Source organism: Anomaloglossus baeobatrachus, chromosome 1, assembly GCF_048569485.1.
Source record: "Anomaloglossus baeobatrachus isolate aAnoBae1 chromosome 1, aAnoBae1.hap1, whole genome shotgun sequence".
Lineage (NCBI taxonomy): Eukaryota > Metazoa > Chordata > Amphibia > Anura > Aromobatidae > Anomaloglossus > Anomaloglossus baeobatrachus.
This window is the reverse complement of record NC_134353.1, coordinates 949,639,002-949,653,533: the sequence shown is the minus strand read 5'-3', so window position 1 is coordinate 949,653,533 and position 14,532 is coordinate 949,639,002. Positions and strand designations below refer to the sequence as shown.

The 14,532-nt window shown below is 43.0% G+C and overlaps 1 protein-coding gene across 1 annotated transcript; it reads right to left on the bottom strand.

Moving 5' to 3' along the window:
- Window positions 1-6,745: 6,745 nt before the first annotated feature.
- Window positions 6,746-14,161, bottom strand: LOC142257116 (uncharacterized). The gene is made up of 6 exons (XM_075329205.1): window positions 14,063-14,161; window positions 13,221-13,397; window positions 13,015-13,138; window positions 12,881-12,933; window positions 12,577-12,679; window positions 6,746-8,583 (listed from the first exon to the last, which is right to left on the bottom strand). The coding sequence occupies exons 1-6, from the start codon at window positions 14,138-14,140 to the stop codon at window positions 7,310-7,312; spliced, it is 1,809 nt and encodes a 602-aa protein (XP_075185320.1). The 5' UTR covers window positions 14,141-14,161; the 3' UTR covers window positions 6,746-7,309.
- Window positions 14,162-14,532: the final 371 nt, after the last annotated feature.

The window sequence follows — 14,532 nt, the reverse complement described above, 5'->3', positions numbered from 1 at the left end:
ACCTTCTCCAGCAGTCTGGCACCAGGTCACTTCTAAAAGGCAACGCTCACCTACGTCCTCGAATTCTAACAAAGCAAAGGGAGATGGACCAGCCTACAAGAAATGAGAAGTAAGACACAGCCACAGTGGAAATATGGAGCAATCTTTTTTGGCCGCACTGATCATCACCTGCTCAAGACGACTGCAGAGAGCAGACCAGTATAAAGCCAGTTGTATTTTTCTATATTATACAGTTAGGTCCAGAAATATTTGGACAGTGACACAATTTTCGCGAGTTGGGCTCTGCATGCCACCACATTGGATTTGAAATTAAACCTCTACAACAGAATTCAAGAGCAGATTGTAACGTTTAATTTGAAGGTTTGAACAAAAATATCTGATAGAAATTGTAGGAATTGTACACATTTCTTTACAAACACTCCACATTTTAGGAGGTCAAAAGTAATTGGACAAATAAACCAAACCCAAACAAAATATTTTTATTTTCAATATTTTGTTGCGAATCCTTTGGAGGCAATCACTGCCTTAAGTCTGGAACCCATGGACATCACCAAACGCTGGGTTTCCTCCTTCTTAATGCTTTGCCAGGCCTTTACAGCCGCAGCCTTCAGGTCTTGCTTGTTTGTGGGTCTTTCCGTCTTAAGTCTGGATTTGAGCAAGTGAAATGCATGCTCAATTGGGTTAAGATATGGTGATTGACTTGGCCATTGCAGAATGTTCCACTTTTTTGCACTCATGAACTCCTGGGTAGCTTTGGCTGTATGCTTGGGGTCATTGTCCATCTGTACTATGAAGCGCCGTCCGATCAACTTTGCGGCATTTGGCTGAATCTGGGCTGAAAGTATATCCCGGTACACTTCAGAATTCATCCGGCTACTCTTGTCTGCTGTTATGTCATCAATAAACACAAGTGACCCAGTGCCATTGAAAGCCATGCATGCCCATGCCATCACGTTGCCTCCACCATGTTTTACAGAGGATGTGGTGTGCCTTGGATCATGTGCTGTTCCCTTTCTTCTCCAAACTTTTTTCTTCCCATCATTCTGGTACAGGTTGATCTTTGTCTCATCTGTCCATAGAATACTTTTCCAGAACTGAGCTGGCTTCATGAGGTGTTTTTCAGCAAATTTAACTCTGGCCTGTCTATTTTTGGAATTGATGAATGGTTTGCATCTAGGTGTGAACCCTTTGTATTTACTTTCATGGAGTCTTCTCTTTACTGTTGACTTAGAGACAGATACACCTACTTCACTGAGAGTGTTCTGGACTTCAGTTGATGTTGTGAACGGGTTCTTCTTCACCAAAGAAAGTATGCGGCAATCATCCACCACTGTTGTCATCCGTGGACGCCCAGGCCTTTTTGAGTTCCCAAGCTCACCAGTCAATTCCTTTTTTCTCAGAATGTACCCGACTGTTGATTTTGCTACTCCAAGCATGTCTGCTATCTCTCTGATGGATTTTTTCTTTTTTTTTTCTGCCTCAGGATGTTCTGCTTCACCTCAATTGAGAGTTCCTTAGACCGCATGTTGTCTGGTCACATCAACAGCTTCCAAATGCAAAACCACACACCTGTAATCAACCCCAGACCTTTTAACTACTTCATTGATTACAGGTTAATGAGGGAGACGCCTTCAGAGTTAATTGCAGCCCTTAGAGTCCCTTGTCCAATTACTTTTGGTCCCTTGAAAAAGAGGAGGCTATGCATTACAGAGCTATGATTCCTAAACCCTTTCTCCGATTTGGATGTGAAAACTCTCATATTGCAGCTGGGAGTGTGCACTTTCAGCCCATATTATATATATATAATTGTATTTCTGAACATGTTTTTGTAAACAGCTAAAATAACAAAACTTGTGTCACTGTCCAAATATTTCTGGACCTAACTGTATATATATATATATATATATATATATATATATATATATATATATATATATATATATATATATATATATATATATATCTTTATTAAGAGTCATTAGTTTTGAAGCAGAAGCTCTGTTTCACTTCTGAGTCCACAGACCCCTTAGAGTGAATCCGACTCCTAGAGCAAGCACGGCTCTAGTGGGAGCTAACTCTGTTGTTACTTCTACGTTAATTATAGACACTCGACCACAGCTCTTCTTAAATCTTTGAAGACTGGAAAGACCAATTCCAAACTGTTATGGTCATTGTTGACATATCTATATGTGATGATTCTACATGTCTGAAACCACCCCCTTTCCTAATGTGTTTTCCTAACGTGTATTATCTTTGCTTGATTTACATGACGCATACTGATGTATCTGCGCCAACCAGGAACAGTCTGGCGGAGATCTACTGTGCGGGGATAGGGAAAGTACATCTGCTGAAGCGGGGTAAGATTAAGCACCATTCTCAACTAACCCCTTACATATACAACCATGATTCGTATAATAACCATAAATGTCAAGGGGCTTAACTCCAATGTCAAGCGGCGTTTAGCCCTACAGGAGTTAAAGACCTCAAAGGCAGATGTGGCGTTTATACAAGAAACCCATCACGATGACACAGGCGCATTCCACTTCGCACGGGGTAAATTTCCCACAGCATACACAGCCCCATGCGATAAAATAGAGCAGGAGTAGCCATTCTCATAGCCAATGGATGCCCGATTCAAATCATCAAGACTATTAAAGACCTCAAGGGTCGATACATCATCCTGAGCGGACGGTTGAGAGGAGCCCCAATTGACCTATGCAATGTATAGGCTCCAAATGTGGGCCAAATACCCTTCCTTGAACGGGTCCTAAACAAGATTACATTGAGAGCTCCCTTCCACATTGTTTATTGGAGGCGATTTTAACATGCCGTTCTCAGAAGTCAGGGATAGACACTCGCTGAGCGGCCAGCAGCCAGGAGTGTACATAACCAGACAATCAAAAGCTTTCCATGCCCTGATTCACAAATATGCACTTTTTGAACTTGTGGCGAGTGACCAACCCCACCTCCCGACAATACACATTTTATTCGCATCCGCATTCTACATACATGCGCATTGACACCTTCCTGAGCAATCTTCCGGCATTACGTCTCACTGGAAACTCTGAGATTGGTCAGATTACCTGGTCTAACCACGCTCCCGTACTGTTAGACGTCTGTGATTGTACCTAAGCCAGGAGGGTATGTCATTGGAGGCTCAATGATCATCTCCTAAAAGGTCCCCATACACCAATCTAAGCTACGAAGTCATTTGGGGGACTACTTTCAATTAAATAAAGGTTCTGTGTCCTCCCAATCTATGCTGTGGGAGGCATATAAATCTGTTATGAGGGGTAACTGCATCTCATTGGCATCCCATCTGAAAAGAGACACGGACGGACAACATAGAGAGCTCACTGGTCAGCTTGCAAAACTAGAGTGGGATATGCTTGTTACACCCTCTATTGCTAAACTAAAATCTATTGTAACTGTGAGGGGTAAGCTGAAGAATTTGGCAATCAGGAAGGTGGAAAAAATGCTGGCATTTACCAAGCAACGGTACTATGAGAAAGGTAACAAAGCCCACTCCTTGCTCGCAGCACAACTCAGGGACCGAAAAGCACAATCCACACCCTTGACCATCAGGAATGCACAAGGACATCTGACATATGACCCCCAAGGGCATGCAAATGCCTTCCGGGACTATTATGCTAAATTATACTCACTTCCCTCAACTCTTCTGTCAGATGTACAAACAAGAAATCAATTACTTAACGAATATCTTGCCGCTAGGTCACTTCCATCACTAGATGCAGATGCCCTTAACACACTTAATACCCCAATTACCACCGAGGAATTAACTTCCACAATCAAAGAACTCCCAAACAGAAGAGTTCCGGGACCAGACAGTTTCTCCTACCTATACTATAAAGTATTCCAAGACACACTTATTCCTCACATGCAGACTCTATTCAATTCATTCCTCAATGGTAACCCAATCCCTACCTCAATGCTGAAATCCCACATAATAGTGATTCCAAAACCTGGAAAAGACCCTTCGAACTGTGCAAGCTACCGCCTTGATATCATTGCTAAATACTGACTTAAAAATATTTGCAAAAATTCTGGCCACTAGACTGTCAGTGTTCCTCCCACGGCTGATTCATGGGGATCAAGTGGGGTTTGTCCTGAATAGACAAGCAGGAGATAACACCAGACTAACGACCAATCTCGTAGATGCATTAAACCATCAGAAGGGGGAAGGCCTGCTTCTCAGTCTCGATGCGGAAAAGGCCTTCGATAGGCTAGGCTGGCCTTTCCTTTTTGCCACACTCAAAAGATTCGGCATTGAGGGGCCTTTTCTACAAGCCATCCAGGGCTTATATACGAACCCCGAGGCCTCGGTGAAGTTTCCTCATGCGTCATCATCCACTTTCCCCATTTATAACGGCTCCAGACAGGGGTGCCCCCTATCTCACTTATTATTCGTACTATGCATAAAACCCCTAGCTGCACAGATAAGGGAGAGTCCAGACATTCAAGGAATCCAGGTAGGAGGACGCGAGTACAAATTGTCGCTCTTTGCAGACGACGTCCTTCTAACAATATGAAACCCCCTGATCTCCCTGCCCAATCTACACTCAATTCTAACTGAATATGGTAATTTGTCGGGATACAAAATTAAATGACACAAAAACAGAGGCTCTGCCACTAAACCTGAAACCACCGACCGTTGCGGCATTACAATCAGCATTTACATACACCTGGAAAAAAGAACGTTTAAAATACCTAGGGATTTACTTAACAAGCACATACAAAACGCTCTACTCACATAACTTTCCACCTTTTTTAGAAGATCTTAAAAAAACACTAACCAAGTGGGATAAGCTCTGCCTATCATTTTTCGGGAGAATGGCCTCTGTTAAAATGACGATACTACCAAAATTACTATATTTACTAGAGACGCTTCCCATACCAATCCCGAGATTGGCGATTCGACGAATCCAGAAATGGCTAAATAATTACGTTTGAACCTACAAACGCCACCAAATCGCTCAGAAGGTGTTGTTGACTCCCAGAAAAATGGGTGGCCTAGCTTTACCCGAGATATGGAAATATTACATAGCCACACACCTGAGACATATCCCCGCTTGGACTAATTTGACCTCAGTGGATAGATGGAGAGAGGTAGAGCAAGACTGGCTGACCCCGATTCATCCGGCTACCTTACTGCACGGAGACTTTTCAGATGCCACAGATGCGAGTCTTTTGGGGCCTATGGCGCTAACAAGACGAGTTTGGCGAATGGCTAGAAGGGTCTTCTCACTAGCTCCAATTGAATCTCCACTGATGCCATTTTTATACACACCAGCTTTGCAGAATAGTACAAACAGCCGGGTGACGACCCCATGGGTTCAGGCGCGGCTTTTTCGCTTTGTGGATATAATTGATCCCCGCACTAACACAATCTTCCCCTTTGCAACCTTACGAGAAAAAATTTAAACTTCCTAAAGAAACTTTTTACACCTATGCTCAGATACGTCATTTAGCCATATCAATGATTAAATCTACTACGTTTCCTAAACTCACGCCATTTGAGGGCCTTTGCAGGCAGGGCCCATCAGCTAGGGGGTCGAAGATCACGACTATATGACATGCTCTCTTCACATGTAGAAGTACAGCACTTGTACATGACAAAATGGGAGACGTATTTGGGAAAACCGATACAGAGACAAATGTGGCAGACCATTTGGGAACGGGCGGCAAAAACCTCCATATGCACTGCACAAAAAGAGAACCAGTACAAAATATTGATAGCAAGGAATGTGAAAAAGGAATGGGCTCAGCACCAGTCCGATAAAATATAAAAAATGTATTTTATTGATATTATATTAAAATTATCATTCCTGAAAACACATCACCCTAAGATATATGTGCACACAGGCAAAACTTTACGCGTTTCGGACCTATGTCATAAAAGCAGAAAGTCCTTAGTCATAAGTGAAGATGAAGATTTCATAGGATTTGGAGGGCAGGTGAGCTGAAAAAACTTTTCTTCCGTATATACAAAATATTGATGCATTGGTATCATACCCCAGAAGTCCTGAATAGACTCTTCCCCAATGCGCCAGACCAATGTTGGAGGTGTGCGAGGGATAAGGGGTCTCTTACCCACATTTTTTGGGATTGCGAAATCCTTGCTCCGTTTTGGAGAGAGGTGGGGAAGTTGATTCATAGAGTTCTGGGGTATGAGGTCGCTCTAGACCCATTTCACTATCTGCTCAACGTTCCACCCACGGGTGTCTCAAAAGACTCGGCCAGACTGCTCCTTCACATTTGGACTTCAGCGAAATGTCTAATATCCTCGTTCTGGAAAAAGACTTTTCCCCCTACTATTCAGGATCTGGAGCTGAAAATCCAAGAGACAAAGCGACTGGAATACCTCACCGCATGTATCAATAACCAGCTGGAAAAATACCAACGGATATGGTTGCCCTGAGACTTTTTTTTTTAATAATCACACTTAGCCACCAGAGAACACAGTTTATAAACTTTAATGTGCTGAACAGATATACTATATGCAAAATATGACAAACGTCCCCTCATGCCCTTTCCTTCCCTACCTTTCCCTGAGTCTCCCCTGTCTAAAAGTCTTGTCAAACTTGTTGAAAATTTTTGAATTGTAACTTTACACTTTTATGTTTTAAAATGAAAACTCTTGCAAATAAATAGTTTATATATATATATATATATATATATATATATATATATATATATATATATATATATATATATATATATATATATATATATAAAAAGAATATGCAATGCATTTGGCAGTGAAACAGGATTCTTAAGGCATATAACTCAGTCTATTTTACTCACTTATATTAGCGCCAATAATTTTTCAGCTTTACAGACAGTATCTGAACCATTGGGGCTCACCATAAGCATTACTTATCAGTATTTGGAGTGTGTGAGGAATCACGAGCAGAACATACAGTCTCCTTGTAGATGTCGTCCTTCGGGGGGGAGGATTTGACTAAAATACATTAAAGAAATGTCTGCTTCCTTGTGTGCGAGTACTATTGTGTCTAAAAAGATTTAAGCTATGGACATGTTTTTTATGTGAGTTTTTGATGGGCAATCATCTGTGACTTTTCCTGATAACACTTTCCACATACAGAACATAAAAATGGCTTCTCCTCTACTGTATGAATTCTTTGATGTCTGACAAGATTTCAATTCTGAGTAAAACATTTCCCACATTCTGGACATGAATACGGCTTCTTCCCGTGTGAGTTCGATGTTCAGTAAGAGTTTATCCACTACTATTACATTTCCCACAATCTATACATAAAAATGTCTTCTATCTTGTGTGAATGCTCATGTGTCTAACAAAAGCAGATTTGTAAGCAAAGCTTTTCCCACATTCTGAACAAGAAAATGGCTTCTCCCCTGTGTGAGTTTTTAAATGCACCTTAAGGTGTGACTTCCGAATAAAACGTTTCCCACATTCTGAACACGAAAATGGCTTCTCCCCTGTGTGAGTTTTTAAATGCACCTTAAGTTGTGATTTCCAAATAAAACATTTCTCACAATCTGAACATGAAAATGGCTTCTCCCCTGTGTGAATTCTTACATGTGCAAGAAGATATGCTTTCTGATTATAACATTGCCCACAATATGAACATGAATATGGCTTCTTCCCCATGTGTTTATTAATATGCCCATCTAGCTGTGATTTCTGAAAAAAAGATTTCCCACAATCTGGACATGAAAATGGCTTCTCCCCCGTGTGAGTTCTTAGATGCACATCTAGTTGTGATTTCATAATAAAACATTTCGCACATTCTGAACATGAGAATGGCTTCTCCCCTGTGTGAGTTTTTATATGCAGATCAAGGTGTGATTTCCGAATAAAGCATTTCCCACAAGCTGAACATGAAAATGGCTTCTCCCCCGTATGAGTTTGTATGTGCTCATCAAGCTGTGATCTCCTAATAAAACATTTCTCACAATCTGAACATGAAAATGGTTTCTCCCCTGTGTGAGTTTTTATATGCACATCAAGGTATGATTTCCGAATATAACATTTCCCACATTCTGAACAAGATAGTTTCTCACCTGTGTGACTTCTTATATGTTCAACAAGCTTCGATTTCTCAATAAAACATTTCCCACATTCTGAACACGAAAATGGCTTCTCCCCCGTGTGAGTTTTTATATGCCGATCAAGGTGTGATTTCCGAATAAAACATTTCCCACATTCTGAACACGAAAATGGCTTCTCCCCTGTGTGACTTCTTATATGTTCAACAAGCTTTGATTTCTGAATAAAACATTTCCCACATTCTGAACACGAAAATGGCTTCTCCCCCGTGTGAGTTTTTATATGCTCATCAAGCTGTGATTTACAAATAAAACATTTCTCACATTCTGAACATGAATGCGGCTTCTCCCAAGTGTGACTTCTTTGTTGTTGAACAGCCCACATGTCACTTTTATTTTGATGAACATTCTGCGGTGAATCAGGAGATTGCTTAGAAGCATCAGATGATGGATCTTGGATGTGAAGGCCTGAGGGTATATATGTGATAATGACTTGCTCTTCATATGTATTCTGTATAATGCCTACATCTTCTGTCAAATGAATAAAACAGATTTTGTAAATTTTAAACACAATAACATTAAAACATGGTTTCCACAGGTAAGGTCAGGCCCCTGACTGCAGTAGCGTTATGCAGCCCAGATAGTGATGGTCTTATTACCAAGACGACTCTACTACAAATCTAAACATAAATCACATAGAAAATAAGTTATTAATATTGATTATATCTTGAATGTCATACCTGATACCATAAGCATAGTGTCCATGGCTGCCTTATATAAGGCGACATAAGAGGAATTATACTTTATAATGGCATAAAAGTGTGTGTTAAATACTCTATACAAAGAGAAGGACAGAGGACAGCGTTCCATGTGTGAGAGTCGGCCGAGCACAGCAACCAAAATATTGTCTACAGTGCTCACCGCAGCAAGTTGTGCTAGCCGGTACAACACTGGAAACAGCTCCGGAAAATCCTCCAGAAGCCACTCCTCTGACCGACCAAGGCAGGGAGCTGATCATGGAAGGAAAAAGGGGCTGCAGAGCGAAATGATCCGGGCGCTGCAAAAAGAGGAGGCGAGCCAGTGCAGGAGCAATCAATTCTTACAGAATACCGCTCTGCAGCCCCTTTCCCTCCATAAATCCTCTATAAGATGGAAGAGTCAGCAACAGAAATGAGCAACCAAGGAGAGATTTGTTACATTTCAGCATCTTGTGATTAAAAAGAAAATAAATCTGAACATTTTCTCTCCTAGAAGAAAATCAGATCAGACTCTAGAAATACTTTATCCTTTCTCCTATTATTAAACTCGTCTCCTGCACATTCACTGATGAAATGACGTCAGTAGAAGAATCGCTCAAGAATCCCCCCCCCCCCCCCCAATATCAGGATTAAATTGCTGGACCCCGAACATCATATCAGGACACAATGGGTTATATACAGTTGGTACGGAAAGTATTCAGACCCCTTTAAATTTTTCCCTCTTTGTTTCATTGCAACCATTTGGTAAATTCAAAAAAGTTCATTGTTTTTTCATTAATGTACACTCTGCACCCCATCCCCATCTTGACAGAAAAAAACCCAGAAATGTAGAAATTTTTGCAAATTTTTTAAACAAGAAAAACTGAAATATCACATGGTCATAAGTATTCACACTTTTTGCTCAGACACTCATATGTAAAGGGCACTTTACACGCTGCGACATCGCTAGCGTTTGCTAGCGATGTCGAGCGCGATAGCACCCGCCCCCGTCGCTCGTGCGACATTTGGTGATCGCTGCCGTAGCGAACATTATCGCTACGACAGCGTCACACGCACATACCTGTGCAGCGACGTCGCGGTGACGGCCGAAAAATCCCTCCCTCAAGGGGGAGGTGCGTTCGGCGTCATAGCGATGTCACTAAGCGGCCGGCCAATAGAAGCGGAGGGGCGGAGATGAGCGGGACGTAACATCCCACCCACCTCCTTCCTTCCACATTGCCGGTGGAGGCAGGTAAGGAGATATTCCTCTCTTCTGCAGTGTCACACATAGCAATGTGTGATGCCCCAGGAACGAGGAACAACATCGCTACGTACGAGACAACGATTTTGGGTTTTAGGACGACCTCTCCAAAACCAACGTTTTTTGTCTCTTTTGCGATCGTTTACGGTTGCTCGTACGTGTTACACACTGCGATGTCGCTAACGGCGCCGCAAGTGCGTCACAAACACCGTGACTCCGACGATAAATTGTTAGCGAGGTCGCAGCGTGTAAAGTACCCTTAAGTCACATGCTGTCCATTTCCTTGTGATCCTCCTTGAGATGGTTCTACTCCTTCATTGGAGTCCAGCTGTGTTTAATTTGGAAAGGCGCACACCTGTCTATATAAGGCCCCTTTCACACTGAATTTTGCCTTACGTTTAGTGATCCCATCGGGGCATCCGTCCGAACCGCCCCTCCCTCACCACGCAAAGCGTGTTTCGGACGCATGCGCTGACAGGGCCACTGACTGTAATGGAGCAGACTCCGTTAGCGTGTGCTCTGTTTTGCACCATTTTCGGGCATATACTGTACATTTTCTGCAGACGGACACCAAAACGTAGTCGACTATGTTCGGGTGTCCGCCTGCAGAAAACGTTTGTGCCCGAAAATGGTACAAATCAGAGCACACGCTAACGGAGTCTTCTCCATTACAGTCAGTGGCCCTGTCAGCGCATGCGTCCAAAACACGCTTTGTGGGGTGGGGGAGGGGCGGTTCGGATGGATGCCCCGACAGGACCACTAAACGTAAGGCAAAATGCAGTGTGAAAGTAGCCTAAGACCTCACTACTCTCAGTGCATGTCAGACCAAATGAGAATCATGAGGTCAAAGGAGCTACCCAAGGAGATCAGAGACAGAATTGTGGCAAGGCACAGATCTGGCCAAGGTTACAAAAGAATTTCTGCAGTACTCAAAACTCTTAAGAGCACAGTGGCCTCCATAATCCTTAAATGGACGAAGTTTGGAACTTCCAGAACTCATCCTAGACCTGACCATCCAGCCAAACTGAGCAATCGAGGGAAAAGAGCATTGGTGAGAGAGGTAAAGAAGAACCACAAGATCACTGTGGCTGAGTTCCAGAGATGCAGTAGGGAGATGGCAGAAATTTACACAAAGTCAACTATCACTGCAGCCTCCACCAGTCGGGCCTTTATGGCAGAGTGGTCAGACGGAAGCCTCTCCTCAGTGCAAAGCATATGAAAGCCCACATAAAGTTTGCAAAAAAAAACACATGAAGGACTCCCAGACTATGAGAAATAAGATTCTCTGGTCTGATGAGATGAAGATAGAACTTTTTGGTGATAATTCTAAGCGGTAAGTGTGGAGGAAACTAGGCACTGCTCATCACCTGGCCAATAAAATCCCAACAGTGAACCATGGTCGTGGTAGCATCACGCTATGTGGGCAGAGACAGGACGACCGGTTGCAATAGAAGGAAGGATGAATGCGGCCAACTACAGAGATATCCTGGAAGAAAACCTCTTGCAGAGTGCTCTGGACCTCAGACTTGGCCAAAGGTTCACCTTCCCACAAGACAATGACCCTAAGCACACAGCTAAAATAACAAAGGAGTGGCTTCAGAAAAACTGTGACCATTCTTGATCGGCCCAGCCAGAGCCCTGACCTAAATCCAATTGAGCATCTCTGGAGAGACCGGAAAATGGCGTCCACCAATGTTCACCATCCAACTTGACGGAACTGGAGAGGATCTGCAAGGAAGAATGGCAGAGGATCCCCAAATCCAGGGGTGAAAAACTTGTTGCATCATTCCCAAGAAGACTCATGGCTGTACTAGCTCAAAAGGGGCTTCTACACCATACTGAGCAAAGGGGCTGAATACTTATGACCATGTGATATTTCTGTTTTTCTTGTTTAAAAAATTTGCAGAAATATCTACATTTCTGTCAAGATGGGGTGTAGGGTGTACATTAATGAGGAAAAAAATGAACTTTTTTGACTTCACCAAATGGCTGCAATGAAACAGAGTGAAAAATTTAAAGGGGTCTGAATACTTTCCATACCCACTGTATAAGAGGTGACACTCGTCTTTCATGTAATCATGATATTTGTTATGTGATAACGCTCTGCCATCTCTGTCTCTTCCTCCTCCATGGTGAGCAGCATTATCGACCCTCAGAGCAGTAATCTCCATCCGATCCTGTTATTTGCGGTTCCCTATCTGTCACACACTGACATGAGTGTAATAGGAGATAATGGATTCTTAGTCCATAAACTGGAGAAACCCCTCATCAGCCCTGACAGCGGATAATAGGAAAGAGCTGGAGCTCGTCCCCGCTCACATCGGCAGAATTCATGTCCAGCTGTATTTCTCCTCTATAACATAACTGCACATCCCGTGTTATCACCTGCACCGGGATCACAGATTCAGTCCGATTTCATGTGTATTGTACATGAAGGGTTAATATACCGCTGGAGAAACTGACACAGCAAAGAGCGGAAAATAGGAATGTGTGACTTGTGTGCGTTATTGGGTGGTCTGTACTCACCGGGGCGGTGATCTGTAGGAATCTCCTCTTTAATCCGCTGATCGCCCCTCACATTTCTCTCTGGAGAATTAATATTGTTCAGATCTTTATCCGGATCCAAAAGCTGCAAAACAAAATATTGTAAAAGTCCCCGGGAATAATGGAGATAAGATCCGGACATGTGAGGTCTGTGGTCAGCTGTGATCCTGCCGTCTCCACCGCTCTCATTACACAAGTATAAAACATCTAATACTGGAGGAGAAAACAAGACTGAACACAAGGAGGTCACAGCCGTCTACACCTCATAGGGGAGATCTCCATCTACCTGAGGGTCCTGTGGAGGACATCTCTCTGGGGTCGTCCTCGTACTGGAGAGACCTGCAGGAGACACAGACAGGACGGACATCATTATTACATACAGATAATTATAGGCCGGGTGTATTCAGTCCTGTCTATTACCTGGTGATGTGCGGGGCTGGGGCTCCTCCATCATCACCTCCTTGTACCGCTCCTTGTGTCCTTCTAGATACTCCCACTCCTCCATGGAGAAATAGACTGTGACGTCCTGACACCTTATAGGAACCTGACAACACAATGATACCGTCATCACCCAGAATCCTCCAGTGCCGTCCTGTATAATGTCCCAGCATTCCTAGCAGTGTCACCTCTCCAGTCAGCAGCTCCATCATCTTGTTGGTCAGTTCTAGAATCTTCTGGTCATTGATGTCCTCATGTATCCGGAAGTGAGGTGGAGGCCCCGGGATTGGGCTAAGGGTTCCTCCCCGTCCTTCAGACACAGGGGCCTGACAGCGACCACTAGAGGTCTTCACTGCTGTGTAATCCTGAGTGTGGAGACATTAATAATATCACTACAGACATTTCCAGAGTCCATCACCTCCCCGGTCATATCCTCTGTGATTCCCATAGATAATGATGTAATGTGATGACATCAGAACCTCTCACCTCCCCGGTCATATCCTCTGTTCTTCCCATAGATAATGATGTAATGTGATGACATCAGAACCTCTCACCTCCCTGGTCATATCCTCTGTTATTCCCATAGATAATGATGTAATGTGATGAAATCAGAACCTCTCACCTCCCCGGTCATATCCTCTGTTATCCCCATAGATAATGATGTAATGTGATGACATCAGAACCTCTCACCTCCCCGGTCATATCCTCTGTTATTCCCATAGATAATGATGTAATGTGATGACATCAGAGCCTCTCACCTCCCCGGTCATGTCCTCTGTTATCCCCATAGATAATGATGTAATGTGATGACATCAGAGCCTCTCACCTCCCCGGTCATATCCTCTGTTATTCCCATAGATAATGATGTAATGTGATGACATCAGAACCTCTCACCTCCCCGGTCATGTCCTCTGTTATCCCCATAGATAATGATATAATGTGATGACATCAGAACCTCTCACCCCCCTGGTCATATCCTCTGTTATTCCCATAGATAATGATATAATGTGAGGACATCAGAACCTCTCACCTCTCCAGTAAGATGGAAGATTATCTCCAGACTCAGGTTTAATATCTTCTCCATAATTTGGTCTTTGTCCTTATTCATCTTTCTTGGGTCAATCAGGAAAAATCTATTTAGAAAAAAAACAATAGAAGATTCTTTATTGTAAAGAGGATGAGATGAGGTTAAAGAAAATCAACAAAAAGGGAAAAACTCAAAAATGAACTGAAGTGAATAAGGGGAACTAATTTGTGAAAATATAAAAGTGTAGATGTCGTCTTCCCTCTTCTATTGAACAGATAAATAACTAATTGAGGCAGCTCCTCAGATCCGACCATGAGCGCTGCAGGCGATCACTCCTCGGCAGATGTTCTTCCAGTCAATATAAACTGGGACTGACAAATATCACAGGAGCATCAGAGCGGGAGTGACGGGGGATTTATTGCACACATTCTGCAACCAAATCTGCATCTCCTGGCAGGAAAACTGCAGCTGCA